We start from the raw sequence: 21,626 nt of genomic DNA, 5'->3' as shown, positions 1-21,626 counted from the left end.
ATCTTAGGCTAGGTCATTATACACAGGAGTTATATCCCTTGCATAAAACAGATCATTGGGTCAAAATGTAACTTGTATTTTAAGGAGAAAAAAAAAATACCAGGACTGTCCATATTAGCTTCAGCGACACAATTATATTCTCTCATAATTTCAAATAATATCAAAACTCACAAATCATTTCTGTTCAGGGATAATAATTGATTTTTTAAATTAATGCTCTAGGAAGTAACTTAAGTTGGAATCTAGGCATGCACATCATACTTTCTGTGAACACAATGGTGCTTAACTTATTGTCTGGCAACATGATAAGCACTTGGTAAATGCTTCTTGATTGATTGATTCCACAAACTTGAAGGCCCTAAGAAGGTAATTTATAACAGACAGACTGATCTTTCACACAGCAACAAGGGCAGAGACTGGGCCTGTAATTTTATTGGTATAGGAGACTCTCAAGTGAAGAAACTCCTTTTATCACTGCAGAGAGGCACCCATCCTGCAAGAGTTGTTAGAGCCCTGGGAGGTTAAGTAACTTGGTAGGGTCCCTTGGCCAGGATATGTCAGGGATAGGACTTGATTCCAAGTTTTCCTGGTTTCAAAGCTAGTTCTCTATCCACTGAACCAGGGGAGTCAAAGATGGGCCCATGGATGATGCCCATGTTTCCTGCAACACTCCTGAGTGCTGCTAGAAACAGAATGAACTATAAGTTGGAAATACTTAACAAAATAAATAAAAATACAATAAAACATAGATAACATTATATTCTAAAATTAAGTCAGTATGCCCCTTGCCTGCAGGGATCCTTATTTATGGATTACTGGCCTGGTTTCTATTTTAGTTGACCCTACTGTATTACACCATGCCATTTCTCATCTACCCACAAATTCAAAATAAGAATTTTTTTTGTGCTAAACTAAGAATTCATAAACGTTGTACTGATGAAAACAAGGCAATATTCTAGTTAGAGTCCAAAGTTTGCTCAGTTAGAATACATTGTTTTCTCCAATTTACCGTCTACATAGCTACCAAATTGATTCCTAAAATATAAATCTGATTCTGTCTTTTCCCTACTCAAAAATGTTGAGCAGCTCCCTATAGCCTTCAGGATTAAATTACAAAACCCTCAACTTGGCATTTAAAGTCCTATCAGATCTGGCCTCTGCCTATTTTTCCAGTGTTATTTCATATTGTTCTCTTTCACACAGTCCATTCCTGTCAAAACGAGCTCCTGGATTCTTCCTATGTACAATTTTTCATTTCCCACCTTTGCATAGGTGGTTCTGCATTCCTGGAGCAAACTTTGCCCTTAACTCTCTGCCTCTTAGAACCCTGACCTTTCTTCAAGGATCCACTCAGGTGTCACTTTCCACATAAGGTCCTTCTTAATCTCTTCAATTGTTAGGCATCATTCTCTCTCTCTCTCTCTCTCTCTCTCTCTCTCTCTCTCTCTCTCTCTCATATTACATAAAGATTTTATTAAATGTTTACCATGACCTAGGCACTGCAGAATGTAAGCTCCTTAAGGATAAATAAGGACTCAATAAACGTTTATCAAATTGAATTTTCCTGTAACATCTTAATCAGCATTTTCTTGACAGTCTCCTGTGGTTCAGAGGTACTTAAGGAACAATCAAGTAAAGAGGAATAGAGGATTCATCTATATTCACTGACTCAAGTTAATATTGTGTCTTGCAGGAAGCAAACTGACAATGATAAATGTATTTAACCCAATTCCACCTTTTAGGCTTACTGAAACAATGTCTTTAACATGTATATATAATTTGGATCATGCCTGGGCAGCCCTGCTCTTTGTTCTCCTCTCTACAACAGGGTGAAGTGACTAGACTGGGGAAGGAAAATTTTACTAGCTGAAAAAAATCCTTTTTTTTTTTTTAAAAAAGGGAAGTTCTATGTAGTGTATAATATAAACAGTAACTGGAACCGGCCCAAAAGCATTTCCAAGCTGAAGTCCTTAAGGGGCCTTTAATTAAGTCCAATCCATTGTGCATGCCGAATCATCAAATTTTAGAATTCAAAGGGACCTTAGTGGGCATCTTAGTTCTACTTGTGAAGAGGTGTAGGGTTTTGGGGTGCTCCTACATGCAGAGGCACCCCAAGATCACGGCGCCAAGTCTGCCTGAATGAATTCAACCCAAATCTTCTTCCAGCCAAAGAAAAAGTTTATTAAAGATAAATCACATATAGGCCAGGTGATGCCCATGAGGACAAGGGAGCATGAGACAGTCTCAGCCTTTTGGGCGTGAGATTCTCAGCATCTGAATGGGGGCTAAGGTGGATCTTAAATATAGTAAAAAAAACTGTGGGAGGGATGTAGGAGTGGCCAAGTAGTTTGGGGTGATGGGAGGAAGGGCCTAGGGAGATCTGGATAGGAGTGACTAGTAAGCTGGGGTGAACAGAACTCCTAGGTCCTGGACCTCATGGCGCCTAGCTAGGATTAAGGGTGGGAAATGGCCAGGGGTCATAGGAAGGTTTTTACCTTCCTATGGAAGGGAGGGGAGATTGGGTGTAGCCACAATGAAAGGCCAGTTGAAGCGGGAAGGTGGTTGGGAAAAAGGGTCCAGGTGAGAATTCTGTTTGGAAGGTCTGAGAGATTGAACAGACAATGAGTTTAGATAATGAAGGGAACTGGAAAGGGGAAGTTTGCTTTCAAAGGGAGCTGGGACTGGTAGACAAACTTCTTTTTAGGGCTAGGGGCTAAGGTGCATTTGAATAAGATTAAAAGGTGAGGCTAGCTTTCAAAGAGAGATAAAGAGAGACAAACAGGAGCCAGGTTCTTTTTAGGGCAGGGAGGAAAGCGCATCTGAGAGGCCGATGCTTTGGGAGGTAAGGGGAATCTAAAAATTTAAGGGTTTTCCTTATGGTGAAAAGGTGCAAAGTGAAAAAGGACAAAAGATCTCGGCTTCGGAAACTGAATGAAACCCTCCTCACTTGTATCTGAAAAAGAATTCCTATCCACTACAACATACTCAACAAGCGGTCATCTAGCTTCTGCTTGAAGAACAACAGGAATAAATGGGACTTCCCTACCTCTTATAGCAGGCCATTACACTTTAGTCTAATTAACCTCTAATTATTTCATTTTTCCCTGACATTAAGTTTGTCTGCCTCTTTGCAACTTCCCCTCATCTGTCCTTCTAAGGACAAAGAAAACAAGTCCAATCCTTTGTCCACATAAAAGTTTTTCAATTGCATGAATATGGAAAACTGGGGGTTGGAGAGGAGGAGGTAAATGAGGAGGAGAAAGGAAAGAGGTGGAGGATGATGATGAAGGGCTTACTTGCTCCAAAGCAGGCAGAGCATGAAATAAGACTAGGTGGATGGCTCAATAAGAAAGAAAGCTGAAGGCTAAGTGAGCTAGTTTATACACACATATCTTTTCCCACAAGAAACTAACCATGCTTCCACCATCTTGTATTTGTTCATTCAAATTTTGAACACAAGTAAAAGACTTTATGTTTATCACTATTAAATCTCACCATACTGAATTTAGCCCAATACTGAGATCTTTTTGTATCCTCAATGTTTTCCAGTGTGTGAGTATATTCCTCTCAACTCTGGGTCATCTACAGATTTGACAAACATGCTACACATTCCTTCAAAAAAGTTATTGATAAAAAAAAATTAAATTACACAGATTCCTGAACTACTCCATAGAGACCCTTTTCCAAAGTGACATCAAACCATTAATAACTGTTCTTTGAGTCTATTCAAACTGGCTATTCAACCAGTTCTCTATTTATCTAATTCTATTTTCATCTATCTCACTTCTCTCCATCTTTTCCACAAGAATAATATTAAATAAATGCTTTGCTAAAAGTTAAGTAAACCACCATATTCTAGAGAATTCCCTTGATTTCCTTTCTTAGTAACACTGCCAAAAGAGGAAATTAAGGTTAGTCTGACATGACCTGTTTTTGATATGTCTTTCTCACCATTTTGGACCACAGTTTCATCTTCTTTATGTTCACTAAGCATCCCTTTAATAATCTGTTCTAAAACTTTCCCAAGAATTTAAGGCTTTAAAAAATATTCAGGACACCATTTGCTCTTCTAAAATTCTATAAAACCTCTCTCACACTTAATCATTTTTCATAGATTATTGACAGTGCTCATTAATCACATCCATTAGTTTTTTTGTTTTGTTTTTGGTTTTTTTGGTACCCAAGGATGTAGCTGATCTGATTCAGGTGCCTTGAATCCATCAAAAGCAGCTATGTAGTCTCTTACAATGTTTTGACTTATCTTAGGTAGCTGCTAACTCTTAGCCATTTTCATTGTGTCCTTTCCCATAATAACGTCCTTAGCAGAGAAAAGAGAAGCAAAAAATAGAGCATCTTTGCTTCTTCTCTGTTGTCAGTTATCATCCCATACATTCCAAGCAGTGGTTCCATCCCTTCTTTTCTCTCCCATGTTGCTCTTAAATCTTTTGTTGTCCTAAGCTTATAACCATATGGTGTATAGTATTGTGGAGTATAGTATTGACTAGCTGGTACTCTCTTCCCTGATGGATAGGGCAGAGCTGAGCTTTTCCCAGTTCTTCCTTTTCTCTTCCCTTGAGGGTGGGCTAGGGTGTGATATTTTCTCTGACCATCACCCTTTCCTCCCTACCACCCCTTCTCTCTAGAGATGTGATCAGCAATTCCCAGTTGTAACAATAAGATTATTTTTTAGCCTAGGGGCAAAAAGATGCCCTTGGGCCAAGTGTTCCCTTCCTTTATTGTTTTACAAAGTTTATATCAGACAAAAACATGGTAACATCACAACAGCTCAGAGCCCCTAGTTAGGAAAATTCCTAACATTCAGACAGAGATTTAGCTCTCTATGCTAATTTTAAACTTTTGTGTATTGAGGCAACATAAGGATATTACAAAATGTTTAGATAAAAGAAGTGAGCAGAACTCATTATTGTGTTTATAACTGGACAGGCATGAAGAGACAAAGTTGGAGAAAGAGCAGACTATTTTTTTTTTTAATTGGTAATTTCCCTCCATCTTTGAAGAGGTAGGTAAAACTAGTAATATTTGAGTTCTGCTCTGAGATACCTGCAGAGAGCTGATGGCTCAGTTCAATCTCTCCCTTCTCTGCTGCAACTCTGCCACTCTTCTCATTTCCTCTATCTTTTGTTATCCCAGTGCCTTCAATACTTTCCAGTTCAGCTTGGATCCTGGGCTGGGTTGGGGATGCTGTTTCACCATGCTTTCCCCCCCACCTACAACCCTGTCTCTCAGTCTGTTCTCTCACAGGTCTGGCCTCTTCCTAACTTAGGCTCCCGGGTGTGACTCAAGCTCCTCTTCAGGCTCAAAGATTGTAAAGGTGCAAATTGCTCTTAGGGTTAAGGAAATGCTTATCCCTCTGAACTTCAATTCTCAAAATGCCTGTCATTTCTCATATTCATACTGCATGCCATGTTTTTGTATTTGCCAGGTTACCTACCATCTTTTACCAGGTTTTCTTCTACTTTATATATATATATATGTTTTTTAAAAAAATCTGTTAGTTGGTGAGTTTTCTTCGGACACTCTCATTTTCTTTCTCCTCATCAGAATTGTTTCCCTTTATGTCTTCAGAACTTCATTCTTCTTTTTTGGGGTTGGGGGGGCAGGCAACGGGGTTAAGTGACGTGCCCAGGGTCACATAGCTAGTATCAAGTGCCTGAGGCGGAATTTGAAATCATGTCCTCCTGACTCCAGGACCTGTACTCTATCCACTTTACCACCTAACTGCCCCCAGAACTTTATTCTTGAGAATTTTCCATCCCTCTTCGGTTGATGTTCCCTGTGGAATTTTAGTCCATGGAATTCTACCTATCTTTCCTCTAAATCCTTTGAAACCTGCCTTCCCAAAATCTAGTGTGTACACCAGACTTTGCCCAGCTATCTTCTTTTCTGTTACAAATTTTAAGAGAGAGCAGTCACTTCCCCAATGGTTCCCATAATTTCTTCCCTAGTATCAAGTTCTTCCATATTAGTAAGAATTTACTGATTTCTCCACTTTTTGAAGAAGGACAATATCATTAAGGCAAGTAAAAAAAAAGTTCTGCTTTTTCCAAGGGGAAAATTCCACCAGGAGGCTGATTTAATGAATATTCCTCTCCCATAACTATTATCTTATGCGTCTGTGCCAGGCTTATGATTTGTTTCATGAACTCCTTATTTCTTTTCCTCAAGTGGTCCATAGCAATACTCAAAATAACAAAAATGTTCTGTTTTTTTCTCCATTGACCATCTTCCAAATGTTCTTTTGCAGCATGCTTCCCTCCCTCTGGTTTTGAGATTTCTTCCTGAGTATACTTTCTTAATATACAGGCCCCCAGATTTTCTTTTGAACAAGGTATACTCATCTAGAGACATATTCCAGCCATGGGTTACATTCCACCAGTCTGATCCCTTTGAGGTCAGCTTTGCCTGTTTGCATTAGGCCCTTTAATTCATCATGTACATTGCCACCACATTAATCTTGCTGTAATAGTATTTTCAAAATATTTGATGGCTTTTCATCATCTACCAAATACAATGTGAACTCTGAAACCTGGCAATTAAGGCCCTTCTATGAGCTTCTCCCAGCCTGTTTTAACTTCATCTGCTACTACTCCCCAGTACACATCCTCCATTGCAACCATATTGATGTATTCACTCTCTCACAAACCCAATGTGCTTATTCTTATCTCCATGCCTGTTCTTCAACCATTCCCTCCCCTGCCTGAAATGGCATCTTCAGAATTCCACTCTCACAGCTCCACCATTTCTCAAAGTCTAGCAGGCCCTACTTTCTTCATGAATCCTTCACTGATTCCTTAACACAAGGGGATCCTCAGTTTGGATCCATAGTACTTACTTTCTGAACAATTAACTTAAACACAACAGTGCTAGTAATAATAATAATAATAGCTAGCACCTTAGGGTTTGTGAAGTTCTTTACACACCTTATCTCATTTGATCCTCACTCACCAACCTACCATACAATACCTTGCAGCATCCCTTCTACTATCATCCTATTTTGTTATTTATTGATTATGTTCATATTTCTTGTCTTTCCAAATAGATCATGAGCTCCATCAGGCTAGAGATAATATCTAATTCTGGAGGGATGCCCAAAGTATAATGCTGATCTCACATATTTCTCAGGAATGAGAACTAAAACAATGCCAGAATTTTCCTCTTTGTTACATTGTGAGAAAAGCAGCATGACACAGTGAGCCACCTTCCGAGTATGCAAGACCTGGGTTCGACATCCTGGCTGTGTGACCCTACACAAGTCACCTTACCATCAGTGCTCCAGACAATCCTCTAAGATTATGCCATACACAGCATTTTTTGAATCTGCATTGGCTGAGGGAGTTCCCTATTCCAATGAAATCATAGGTCTTTTCCTAACAGACTCCCCAGGGTTCTTTAGGAATCTACAATATATCTGTGAGGCGGGGTTCAGTGGACCAGTAGCATATATTTCACAAGGAGCATATGCTGAACAGCACTTCTGTATATCAAGTCTCTTTAGGCCCTGAAATTTGGTCTCTGCTTCTAAAAGTATCTGATTGGCAAGAAAATAGTGGTACTAAGCCAGTTTACCATCTGCATTGCCCTCCCTTCCCAAAAACACCATAAGAGCCACAGAGGGAAGATCTGTGGAAGTTCTCTAGCAGCTGAAGCTAATAACAACTTAACACAGAGTTAAATTTAAGCCAAGCTGGTTATTTATAGCAATAGATTGTCCTTTGCCTTATATTTGGCACCACAAAGAAGGCTCTAAATACCAAGTCTAGCATTGTGATCAGTTTGGGGCTCTATGTTCTAAGAGGGATGAGAAGAATTTCAAACAGGATTAGAGGGCAGCAACAGAATGATGAAAGGATTGGGAAATACCACTTCAGCAAAAAGGTTGAAGAGGTTGAGATTAGTCCAGAGAAGAAGGGGTCTGATAAATAGTCTTCAGGGATATGAATTTTGAGGAAAAGTTGTAATCAAATTGCTTCAAGAGGACAGAACAAGAGTTAAAGGGCACCTAGAAATTTATAGATTATGTGATGAAAAAGGCATTGACTAAAAAGATGATTACAAATGAAAACAAGTTACTGAGAGACATTGTGAAATGTCTTTGTTTGGAAATCAGTTACAGCAGGACAATCACCTTTACATCTAAGATGGTGCCTTAATCTTCTTTGAGGCTAAAGAAATTTTATCATCTTTTAGCCCTAAAAGATTGGGTGAAATTGCATGTATTTAAGTTGCCCAGGGCATGAGTCAAGTTCATCATTTTTATCATTTTTCACAATTTCAGGTGAAATATTAGTGCATCAAATGTGCTAATGTATACTAAGACCTTTGCCAACTTTAAAGTGCTATATGCAAATATCAGCTAATATATCATGACATTTCATTTAAATTTGCCACTGATTGTATGAATCATTAACTCCGTCCTTCATAGGCCCCTAAACTTCGAATATGGATGCCTGCGCATGTGTGCATGCATGACCACACATCCACACAGGGTACCTCACTTACACCAGTAACATCCTAACCCTATTTTTATCTATTAAACTAAAGCTATGCCAAAAAGTCAAATAGCATCCTTTGTTCCACCTAGATCATTTAATCAGGGTTTTTCTCCAGTGCTTCCATCATGATGCATATAGCTCTCTTTAGAAAGATCCTCATTTGGTAAACATCTTACAAAGACCTAAGCAGGTAGCAAAGCTACTAAAATGTTCTCTGGGAAGGGTTACATTTTCTAAGTCAGTTAGTCAATAAACATTTATTAACCATTTACTATGTACCAGACACTGCTAAACACTGGAGATACAAAGAAGGCAAAAAAAAAAAAAAAAGACCTTTCACAAAATCCAGACTGACCCCAAACCTTCCATACTAGAGGTCCTGAGGGAACAGTTAACAATTAGATAATAATACTGTTAAAAAGTACATCCTATAGTTATAATTCATTCAAACATAAATGTTTAATCATTTTTTCCCCTAAAGTGTCCAAAGTACTTTAAAAGCTCTGCTCTCTTTGGTGGTAAAGATAGCATATTGAAGAACTGATTTTGGTATTAAAAAAACCCTGGGTTTGAATCTTGGTTTTGTCACTTACTCTTATTACCATACTACTGATGGTTTTCTAGACAGCTCTTCTTGGATATCCTAGTGGCATCTCAAGTTCAAATTGGCCAAAAGAGAACTTATTGTATTTCCTCTCAAACCCATTCTCCTCTAACCTTCTCTTTCTGATGTTGGAATTAATATCCATCTAGTCATTCAGGTTAGCAACCTTGGAGTCATTTATAACACTTCTATTTTCCTCAATTCCCATGGCCAATCAATTGTCAAGTCTTGTCAATTCCACCTCCACAACTTTTTTTCATATTTGTCCTCTTCTCTTTACTCACATGGCATTTATACTACTTAAAACCTCATTGCCTTGCACCTGGACGTTTACAGTGGTGTTCTAATTTTACATTCTGCTTCTAGTCTCTTACCCCTCTAATTCATCCGGCACATGACTGAAAAATGGATATTCTTAAAATATAGATCTGACCATATCATACTTCTACTCAAAAATCTACAATGATTTCAACTGTCACTAGGAAAAAAAATCCATACTCCTCATCTCAGTATTGAAAACCCATCATAATCTCATTCCCATCTCTCTTGCTAGTCTTCTTTCACATTGTCCCCCTTCACAAACTCTTTAGTTTAGCCAAACTGTTATACTGGCTGTTCCTTTTACTTGAAATTCCAATTCTTACATCTGTGCCTTTGCAGAAGTGATCTCATCTGCCCCTTAGAATCCTCAGCTTCCTTCAGATTGTAAGGATAGTACCTTATAAAAGCACAGGTCAGGCGCCATCTTTGACCCAAAGCCTTTCTAGACTCACTCAGTTATTAGTGCACTCTGCAAACAATCAATGAACATTTATTAAGTGCCTATTATGTGCCATACATTGGGCCCTACAATCACAGATGTATTGTAGTCCCTCATCACCTCTCACCGGGCTATTGAACTACCCTTCTAACTAGACTGCCTACCTCAAGTCTTTCCCCACTTGAATCCAATCCATCACTCAGCTGAAAAAGTGATCTTCCTAAAATATAGGTCTGAATCATTGTCACTCTACTCCCCCTTGGCTCAATAAGCTCCAGTAGTTCCATATTACTTCCAGGACTATTAAATACAAACCACTTTGGCATTTAATGCTCTTCATAACCTGGCCCTTTCCTGCCTTTCCAATCTTCTTACACATTGATTCATTCCATGTATTCTGTATTCCATCAACGTTGTTCTATTTGTAGTTCCTCAAATATGACACTCCATTTCCTTTGCACAACCCATTTCCCACATTGGAATATTTTGTCCCCTCACTTCCACCTCTTAATTTCCATGATTTGCTTTTGAGATTCAGGAGATCGTGTTGGGTTTTTTTTTTAAACCAGTAATTCTAGCTGCTAATGTCTTCCCCTCTCAGGGTGTTTTCCATCTACTCGGTATTTATCTTGTATAAGTCTAGTTTTTATAGCTTGTCTCTCCCTTTAGAATGTAAGCCCCTTGAGGGCAATGGCTATCTTTTTGCCTTTCTTTGTATTCCCACTGCTTAGGACAATGCCTAGAACATAGTAAGTACTTAATAAATGATTGTTGACTTTGTATTATGAGACTTACCATAGAGTGGTAGATATAGAGCTAACTTTGGAGTCAGGAAAACCCACAATCAAGTCCTGTCTGACACATAATTGGCTCAGTGACACTAGGCAAATTATTTAACCTTTCAATGCTTAAGGCAACTCTCTTAGTCTTAAGACTATTGGTTGCACAGGAAAAAATAAGAGGTTCAGAGATGGAGGGGGCCCTAGAAACCATCAAATATAACCCTAGAAACCATCAAATATAACCCTCTCCTTTTATAGATGAGGAAAATGAAGTAGGAGAGTCTAAGTGACTTAACCAGGGTCACACAGTAAGCATCTGAGATAAGACCTGAACATAGACCTTTCTGACCCTATAGTAAGTGGCCTATCCACTACCCTATGAAGAATAAATATAAGGCATTTCCTCCCTGGGCGCTCCCTACATTAATGAAATCCAAATCCAGAACGACAACAACAAAACTGCATATACTTTGTATTTACTCATTTACATTTAACTTCTATTCCCACCCTGGTAAAACATAAGATTCTTGAAAGCAAAAATTGTTTTTATTTTTGCATCACCTAGGGCTTCTAGAGCAGTGCCTTGCCCATAGCTGGAGCTTAACAAACATTGTTGAATCTTATTGACCTTTGGCAAGTAATTTCCCTTCTCTGGGCCTAAGTATTCTCACATGCAAAATGAGGATATTGAATTAGCTGGTCTCCAACATCTCTTCCAATTCTTATAGATCCTATAATTTTTAGTCTTAAACATTCCCCCTTTATCTCAACTCATTTTTTATATTGTTCATTCATTGTCTTTCTCCTGAGATAATGCAAAGAATGCCAGTGTAGATAGACCCCATTAAAGTAATGACCTTTGACTGCAATGACCTTACATCTTCAATAGAATGCAAGAAAAATAAAAAAAATGCATCTGTTATAATTTATTAGTCCTTACTGTTCCACACATTGGATAGGGAGACTGCTAGAAAAGTCAGGGCAGCTACTTTTCATTTGTTTTCCCTGCCAGGTTTTATTCTTCTTTTTCATACTACTCTGTTTTTCAGTGAGTTACGAACAAAATGATCTAACATGGATCTCATTCTAAAGACAGAGCTTACCTCTCAGGCATGAGACAGTGCTTTTCCTCCTCTCATTATCAGCTCTCTACTTGAGCTCACAAATAGCATCTATCCAGGCTGTCCATGCCAAAAAGGAAGCTTGATAAAGTGCAGGTTGAAAATAGCACAAAACAAGAAGTGACAACAACTTAGGCAAGGGCTTTTGGACAAGAGAGTTTGACCAAAGCTTCTCTCATCAGTGACATTTGTTACCAAGCCATGCAGCACAACATTTAATAGCATCTTTTTTTTCTAAAGATCTTCTATTCCAGGGGCTCTTGAGTCTGTTAACTTGTTTTTTTAAAAATGTTTTTATAACTGAATTTTAGTATAGTTGGTCTTCTCTTGTAACCCCATATATTTGTATTGTATGCATTTTAAAACACTGTTCTTAGGAGAGGTCCATAGAATTCATCAGACTTCCACAGGAGTTCATGACTCTTGTTCTATTCCTTTCTTATAACTATTTAAGACCACATAGCTTCTGGCAGAAAATTGAAATACTTAAGTATTTATTGAAATATTGAAGTATCTCTTGAAAATAATCAAGATAAATTACATAAAAGGTGACTCAGAATCACTATGTAGATAGATATCCTATTAAACTTATATTGTAACTGAAGAAGTATGGGACCTGAATCCCTAAAAAGGGAAAGACCTTCAGTCCTTGAACTTTCTCACACATTTCAGCACCCCAGTCTCTCAGGCATCCAGCCCATCCCAGTATAATTCTTTCAATTGTCCTTTCGTTGTGACCTTCCAGCCCAGCCTTTCATTGTCTGCACCTGGCCCACCCCAGGCTACTTACCACTCCTTAATCCTATCCAGACCCTTCCTCTGTTGCCTCTGGACCACCTCAGGCTACTTTCTACTCCTTGATCCCATCCAGATCTTCCCACAGTCTTTTCTTGTACATAAGTATTAGTCTTGTCCCTATCAAATTCACAGATTTGCTGGAAATCTTGTCCACCCAACAGGTGTCATAATAAAACCTCACTACTTTGACTGGAAGGCTTGAGTGGTTGAATTCTTTTGAGGCAGACTCATTCTGTACCCTTGCATTTCAGGGTTCCCAGCAACCCCAAACCACAACAGAATGCTAAAGTTTCATCTCACCCATAATAGGTCCTCAAAGATGACAAAAGACAGAAATGAATAAGAAAACTGGTGGGGATAAGGGAAGACAAATACTAATACATGGTTGGTGGAGCTGTGAATCAGTCTAACCACTTGTAGACCAATTTGCAATTTTTTTTTAAAAAGATGAAAATTTGACCAAGAGATCCCACTGCTTAGCATATACCTCAAGGAGGTCAAAGACAAGCTCCAAAAACACCAAAATATTTATAGCAGTGCTTTCTGTGGTAGCAAAGAGGCAGGAAAAAAAAGTGTTCATTAACTGGGGAATGACTAAACAAACTGTGATATATGAATGTAATGAAACGTTACTATACTGTAAGAAATGATGAATGGGAAGAATTCAGAGAAATGTGAGAAACATGCCCTGATGCAGAGTAAAATAAATAGAATCAGGAAAATATTATTACAATGACTCCAATAAATACATGTAAGGAACAGTAAAAGAAAAAGGAACAATATGTCATTATGTTGAGGTGTAGATGCTAGGGGTGCTGGGATCCCAAAATCACAACATGTGGGTCCTGTCTGAAAAAATTCAACCCAAGTGTTCTTTCAGCCAAAGACAAGGTTTATTAAAGATGAGCTGGATAGGCCAGACTCTAAGGACTCTGGACCATTTGTGAAGCTCATAAGGATGAGTAGGCATGAGGAAGTCTCAGCCCCTAAATGGTGGCCAGGATGGATCTTATATAGAGCCAAGTAGTTTAGGGTGACCGGAGGAGGGGCTAGGAGGAGGATCTTGAAGCTGGGGTGACTGGGGGAAGGGTCCTGGGAGAATCCTGATGGGAGTGTCTGGGAGGTAGAAAGGGGTCAAATAGGAACAGACAATGGAGGGCTAGGCACAAAGAACTGGAAGAGGGCCTAGAAGATAAGAAAGAGGTTGAATGGGTCTGGATGAGATCAAGGATGGGAACCCTGGGCTATTAGACTAGTAATAGACAATAGAGGGTTAGGCTTAAATTAGGATAACAAAGAACTGGAAGACAGGGCCTAGATGATAAGGAAAGGCCAGTTGAGTGGATTATAGCCTCAGGCCACCACTTAAGACTTCTTTGACCAAGTAAATGAGTTCAAGGAAAGTTTAAGGGTTTTCTGGGCCCCAGGGACAAATGGGACTCAAATTCTTTCTTTAGGTGAGTGGCACAGTTCTTCTTGGGCCCATACCCCACCAACCAAACTTGCTTCTTGAGACATATTGAGAAAATAGATCTCTTTTCATTGAAGAGATGGGGGACTATGGGTGTGGGGGAACATACAGGAACAGTCAGAAACAGTCAACATATTTGCTTTTTCTGCACTCATTTTTGTTTCCTCATTCTTCTTAAATCTTTATTATAAGGCAAGTATTATTGGGCAGGAGAGGTAAGGAAGGATATATTTGGAAATATGTGTAATATAAAAACAAAAGTCATCAATAAAAATAAAATAAAATATTTGTCATGTCCACCATCAGAATGTCTTCTTGGACTTCTTGAACAGATTCTTGGACAGACTGCTCACTTCCTGACTATTCCCTGGACACCTCTATGGGCTCTTTTCCACTTGAGAACAGATCTCTGGCCTTCACTTCACTCCTTGGCCTGCTATTTACTTGGAGGCATATAAATGGCCTTTTGTCTTTATACAGATCACCACCTTTCTGATGGGTGTTCTGGGGTCCATCAGTCAGTTCATTTGATAAATCTCCTACCCTGACTAGTAACAACTCTCCAAAATGGGAAAAAAAGAACTTTTTATTAACTCAAATCACATGATGTCACAATATAACTACACAATAGTAACAGAACAAGATAAATACTGCACTACGGAAAAAAATAAAAGCAAATGTGGCTAAGGTCAAAGAGTGGTTAGAGGGAGGGATAGAGAGAAAGTAGAGCTAGTGACAAAGGAAGAAAAAAAGCAAAGGCTCCTACCCACTGCCTTCTTCTATTCCCCTGAGGGTCATTACTACATATGAAAGTCAATCTGTCCCCACCAATATCACCCCGTTGGCTCCTGTCCACTGTGTGACTCTTATCTCTTAAAGTTCCACTGTTCTTGCTTTCCCTAAGAAAAACACTCAAGGGAGGGGAACTAAGCTTCATATGCCTTTACCCAATCCCTTTTTTTTATAACTCCCTGTAGAATTTACTGTAAATGACAGTCTTAGATACTTACAGAGTCCCTGTCGAACAGGCCCAAAGGAGCCTGACCTCCAATGATGTGGAGGTTAAAAATATGCCATACAGGGAGAACCAGCTTATACAAGAGCTTCAGGATAACAGACTTTTACTAAAGTATCTCTTGTCAATGCCATCCACCAATCTGACTTAACACTACATTTAACAGCTGGGTCTTTTACTATAGATCCTCTTCATTTCAGGACATTAGGAGACTTCAGATTCTTCACAACCATATGTCTTCTAATTTTAATTAATTTTAATTAAAATTTGGCATTGCAGATGCTCCTTGGGAAACTGAAGGTGAAAAAGCACAGTGGGAATTGCAGCAAACCATTCACATTTAAATGCTACTTGGAAAAATTAGATATTTTGTTCTGTAAGAAGACTGTGAGGGTAGGTTGGAGCCAAATCCTAAAAGACTTTAAATGTCAAAGAATGGAGTGTGTATTTGATCCTAGAGATAAAAGAAAGTCACTGGAATTTAGATTATTAGAATTATTATTTTTAGCAGCTTCTATTAAATTTATTGTTTAATTCATTAAGCATTGCTTAGCCCATCACTTGCGTTGCTACATTAAATGAATTGTTGTGGGAAACAAAAGGGCCAAAATATATGTGAAAGAGTCTTAAAATTTCCCCTACCTCATCACATATTTAACAACTAATACTGACAATATGCCACAAATATACCCTGCCTTTGCTGACCACTGTGATTATTTTCTAAGGGGATCAGTTGAAATGCAAATTTAACCCATCAACTCTTGATTCCAACTTGTCAAACATTATGGGAAATAAGGAAAATTCATTGTGTTCCCGCTCTCCATTACTACACATACACCCAAGACCAGCTTAGAGAAAAACCATGAAGTCACTTAAGTCTATGGTTAGTTTATGCTTCCATGTGCTCCTCCAATAATATCCCACTCCAATTCAGGCACTCCAAGCTCTATTGCTCCCTTGGCCTTCTCAATATCAAAACCTGTATTGGAATCATGATATTTTTAAGTCTTATATCCTAATTATAGAAGGGAAAGCTTTATCCTTAGAGGACAAAGGTGGGTGGAGGAAGGGCCAGCAGACTGCTGCTTATTTTATTTATGCATAAAACCAGTGGTACAAAGATATTTCATTGATTCTATCCACAAAGCAGAACTTGATTTTGCTAATCTTTCACTGGAAGCCAACCTCTAACTGAAAGTAAAGATAACAACTTTAATTTCCATTTAATAACCTGCTCTTCAGGTCATTAGAGACCACGAAGTGCTTTCCCTCAAAATGAAACCCATTTTAAAGAACAAGAAAATTGAGATTCTAGAGATTAAATGATTCATTCCAAGTCACAAATAGCAGAAACTGGGACTCAAATCCAGGTCTGTCTCCATCTAGTATTCTTATGACCACACAATACTCCCTCCTGAGAGAAATTATCATTTCTCTCTTATATTAATAACTAATTATTAAATTTTCCCCTTTTCTACGTCCTCATCCAGAAATCAACCAGTGTGGGAAATCTTTCTCAAAGATTTACCCAGGTCAAGATCTAATCAGGCAGAAAAATAAATTTTAAGTTTGGGCTAATGGGAGGATCCTTGCTCATTGTATTTACTCAGGTCTGGGAAAATGTTGATTCTTTCTTTTGTCAGCAGGTGAAATGGAAATAAATCATAGGTGATTCAATAAGTCATGTACCCCAAGACCCTTAGTGTAATATTGCCCAGCCACTCATTGGAATATTCATTCTCTCATTACTGTTAACCAATCAGAGTTGATTGTCATCCTCAGAAACACCTACTTTTCCAAGAGCATATAAACTGTGAGCCTACTGCCATGAGGGGTCTTTGGTCTAAGAGAGACAGTCAAATGACCAGCCTTTTATTAATAAACTTGCTGGCATTATTAATAAAATTATTAAATTAACCAGGAACTATATCTCTTGAACTTTTTAAACATCACAATCCTCAGATTTACAAAATACAGTTTAGGCAATGTTTATTTACTTGAAGAAATAAATCATTCCATTAGATAAGGATCCCTTAAAATAGCCAGTGTTCCTAGTGGATTTGACACATAACTCAATTTATAAAAATGCAACTGTTCAGTAATACATTTATTATGTCAAATGAGGCCCATCTGTCAGCCTTTCACAGATTAAATAATGGCCAGCTAGTCCCTTTATTCAAAGAGTAGAAGACAGAAACCCAGGTCATTTCCTAGAAGTTCCATCATCTCTAGGAATCTTTATCAGAATATATTAGAATATCACCAAATTATCAAAATAGATATTATCACCATATATAACAGAGACTTCCAAAGCTCTAAACATGAGATTTCACAACATGAGACAAATCTCCATTGGCAATGACAGAAATAAAATACATCCAATAAATACTCATTTGTTGGAAGAAAAATTACCTAGCTTCAAATCCTTCTCTCCCTTTAACTATGTCTTAGTAGAGTCCTGGGGAAACCCTTGAAGGATATGAAGATACAATAAAAACCTGGCAGGAGTCAGTAAACTGTGAAAGGGAAAAAAATAAAAAAACTTAACAACATGACAAAGGGAGATAAAGACTTGAATTCTAGTCTTAGCTCTGATACTAACTAGAAGAAGGGTATAAAGAAGCCTTGATAATGCTGCATTTTAAAACTAAATTAATATGTAGCCTGCAGGGATCCTTATACATGGATTAGTGATCCATAATTCTATTTGAGTGTACCACTGGTATCGAGATAGAGTGCTGGACTTGGCATCAGAAAGACTGAGCTTCAAATCCCGCCCCAGATTAATTAATTAATTAAATGACTTGGGGCAAGCCAAGTTTCAGGTTTTTTCATCTTGGTAAAATGGGGATAATAATAACATTGATCTCACAGAAGTGGTATGAGGACTAAAGAATATCACATATATAAAGCACTTTGTAATGTATAGAACTAGATAAATGTGGGCTGCTATTATTACTAAATATGTTTCTAAAATCGGAGTCAGCTAGGTGGCTCAGTAAATAGAGCGCTGGACCTGCAGTCAGGAAGAGGTGAGTTCAAATTTTACCTCAGACACTCATTAGCTGTGTGAACCTGGGCTAGTCACTTAACCTCTGTTTGCCTTAATTCTCTGAAGAAGGAAATGGTAAACCACTCCAGGATGTTTGCCAAGAACACCCCAAATGGGGTCACGAAGAGTCAGATATGACTGAAAAATTACTCAACAACAAATGAGTATATCTCTCACATATTAAGCAACTATAAAGTACTTTTGTCACAACAATCTAGGATTGTCAATGGTTCAAGTTTTAATAATTAAATTACTCATTCAAATTTATTATAAATTAAATTACCCATTTAAATTATTACCCATTATATACCCATTATATAATATACCCATTATATGAATTAAATTACTCATTTAAATTATTAAATTTCTGTCTTCTGCATTTTACAAGCCTATTAAGGGGAAATGACTTGCTTAAGATCACTATCAATAAACCAGGTAGAGATCTTGCCAATTTTTCTATTTTCAAATTTGGTCACCCAATCTCACTTAGGATAATAGGATCATAGATCTGGAGCTGGAAGGGGCTGCAGAAGCCATCAACAACAACCCTCTCATTTTACAGTTATAAAAAGAGAATTCTGGGGAAGTTAAATAACCTGCCAAGGTCACAGAGGTAGTAAGCATCATAAATAGAATTTGAGCCTGGGGACTCTTACACCAGTCAGTGCTCTTTCCACTGTAACATGCTTCTTTCCCAGAGGAGAATGTTTTAGAACTCCAGAAAAGTCCATTTTGAACAGATGCATAGCATAAGAAAATACCACGGCATCTTTTCAAGAATTCTATCAGCCAAAGATCCATACTTGTATGTGCTTCAATGCTAGAGGCCTAAGTCAGGTACCAGAATTAGAATCCTAATCTAGAATTTCTAGAGCCAGAAAGGACCTGAACAATCACTGAGTCCAATGCCTTCCCATCTATAGGTGAGAGAATTGATGATAATTATACAAAAGGTTGAATGAGAAATTATTTCCAATGCTAGCAAGCCTAGTTGCTAGGGCCTGAGGAAAAGTTCATCTTTGGCACCCTCCCTTTCCCAAAACTTTTACCACCACACCCTCAGGCATCCAGCACCCTCCTAAGGCCAACCTGTAAATGCCTAGCGCTTCAGACCTATCCTTCCTTTGTCCCCACAAAATCAAATTTCCATGCTTCCCAACAGGAAACTGGCATCCATCTGAGGAAGGAATTGTCCACTCTAGTGTGAGTGACTGGTGTTAGGCTTAAAACTCTCAGGGGTTATTTTTATTTTAAAAGGGGAGTTTAAAAATCTAAGCAGGTAGCAGCTAGGATAAAGCACCGGCCCTGGATTCAGTAGGACCTGAGTTCAAATCCGGCCTCAGACACATTGCACTTACTAGCTGTGTGACCCTGGGCAAGTCACTTGACCACACTGCCTAACTCCCCCCAAAGAAATAAAAATAAAAATCCAAGCAAATATCAAATTTGTAGACCCTCTGAGGGAAGATATCTTTGAGGAAGGGGGGCTCATGCCTACTCAACCACCTACCATCACTATCCACTCAGGAAAACAGGAGAATAGGTGAGAGGACATGAGAAGCTTGGAATCTCACTTCTCAAAGGTTGCCTGAGTTTTTACTGTTGTTGTTTTCAAAGATGGAGGAAGGGTTTGTATAGTCATTCTCTGCATTCTACAAAGCAAGAGAAAATGAGGCAGGGTATAACCTTCCTCCTCAGAACAGTGGTTTTGGTATGGTTGAGGGTCTGCATATCCCAATCCTCAGGTTGGTGACCCACAGTCTTTGGCTTTTACTAGACCACTCCCTGTAAGTAACAAATAAATGTAGGGTCTTTGATAGGACATAGTGTGAGGAGAACATTGCTTAAACCAGAAAAATAAATTACAGTTCTTATTCTAGTGTAAAATTTAAAATTCACCTCATCTCTGGGATAGACTGCAGAGAAAAAAGAGGCAATGTGGTTTCTAGGGGAAAAAAAAACCCTAGACAGAGCTGAGACATTTGAATTCCAGTCTGAGAAATGTGATGATAAGTAAGTCCCTTCCCTTTTCTGGGCCTCAGTTTCTTCCTTTGTTAAATGAGAAAGTTAGATGAAGTGACTTCTCTAGGTGCCTTTTCTTCCCTAACATCCCACAACCTTATAATGACTCTTAAACTGCCAAGCCAGGAAACACATGGACACAGTACCTTTGCAGGTGAAGCATTTGATGTGGAAATGCCTGGCTTGAACCCGGAGCACTTCACCCTTGCATGGCTCTCCACACTTGTAGCACTGGATGACAGGCTTCTCTGATGGGTGATGAGGGTCCTGAGGGTGGGCCACTGAAAACCAAAAACAAGATCCCATCAACATAAGCAAAAGTGCTGATGCTAAGAGGTATCACCGGAATGCCCAAATATTGCTATCAATCGTTATTAGTATGACATAGCATAGACAGAGTACATTAAAGTTTGCAAAGGATTTTACTTACATTTTTTCACTTGGTCCTAAACAAACCTGGAAGGTAGGTGCTGCAGTTATATTTATTCTCTATTTTACATGTAAGAATTTGTAATTTTGGCAATAAAAATGGTCCACATTTATGGTCCTCTAAGGTAAATGAGGCACTGTCTTCCTATGTCATATGTCACTTTCTATCTATGTCATAGGTAGTATAAGGTCTATTAATTCTATTTTATAGATAAAGAAGTAGGATATAACAGATAGTAAGGTGACCTAGGAGCCAGAAAGAACTGGGTTCAAATCATAGGAGAAAAGGGTCACACGTCCAGAGTTGGAATGGGCCTCAGATGCCATCTAGTCTGAACCCTTGATTTTACATTTGGGGAAACCAAGGCCCAGGGAGGATAAATTATTTGCCCAATGTTACACAGGTAATAAGCCAGTACTTGAATCCAGGTCTCACAATTCTAATTCTAAGGCTTTTTTTTTTTTTACTCTACCATGCTGCTTCTGCAAAACTCTCTCACACACAAATAATATAAGCACCATGATTATTTCTCTATGAAATCTTCCTTGATTTACATTCAGCTCTCCCTCTTCTTTCTCTTTTGAATTCCTCCAGCATTTAATCAATCAACCAATCAACTGACATTTATTAAGCACCTACTATGTGCCAAGCACTGTGCTCAGTGCTGGGGATACAAAAAGGTGAAAGATGGCCTCTGTCCTCAAGGAGCCTCCAATCTAATGAGGGACACAACAGGTAAACAAATATATGCAAAGTAATCTATATAAAGGATAAATAGGAAATAGTTAACGGAGGGAAGGCACCGCAATGAAGAGGGGTTCGGGAAGGCTTCATGTAAAAGGTGGGATTTTAGTGGAGACTTACAGGAAGCCAGAGAGCTCAGCAGGGGGAGTGGAGAGGGGAGAATGGAGAGAGTAAGTGATCACAAGTGGCATCACAAAGTCCTTTCCTCATCTTCCCTTGATGAATAGGGTAAGGAAAGAATTATTATCTCTGTTTTACAGTTGAGGAAACAAGGTCAAAGGACTAAAAGGATTTGCCCAAGGTCACACAATTAG

At 38.6% G+C, this 21,626-nt stretch overlaps 1 protein-coding gene across 4 annotated transcripts in view; it reads right to left on the bottom strand.

Annotated features, from left to right (window-relative positions):
• Positions 1 to 21,626, bottom strand: part of ABLIM1 (actin binding LIM protein 1) — a 273,956-nt gene that overhangs the window by 170,808 nt on the left and 81,522 nt on the right. For all 4 annotated transcript variants that reach the window (XM_027851947.1, XM_027851948.1, XM_027851945.1 and 1 more), the window contains exon 2: positions 20,285 to 20,419. In XM_027851947.1, the coding sequence (XP_027707748.1) occupies positions 20,285 to 20,419 (135 nt within the window). The remainder of the gene's footprint in view (positions 1 to 20,284; positions 20,420 to 21,626) is intronic.

This window comes from Vombatus ursinus, unplaced genomic scaffold (genome assembly GCF_900497805.2).
Source record: "Vombatus ursinus unplaced genomic scaffold, bare-nosed wombat genome assembly UNPS02009205.1, whole genome shotgun sequence".
In the NCBI taxonomy this organism is placed as follows: Eukaryota; Metazoa; Chordata; class Mammalia; order Diprotodontia; family Vombatidae; genus Vombatus; species Vombatus ursinus.
This window is presented reverse-complemented; position numbering and strand designations above follow the sequence as displayed.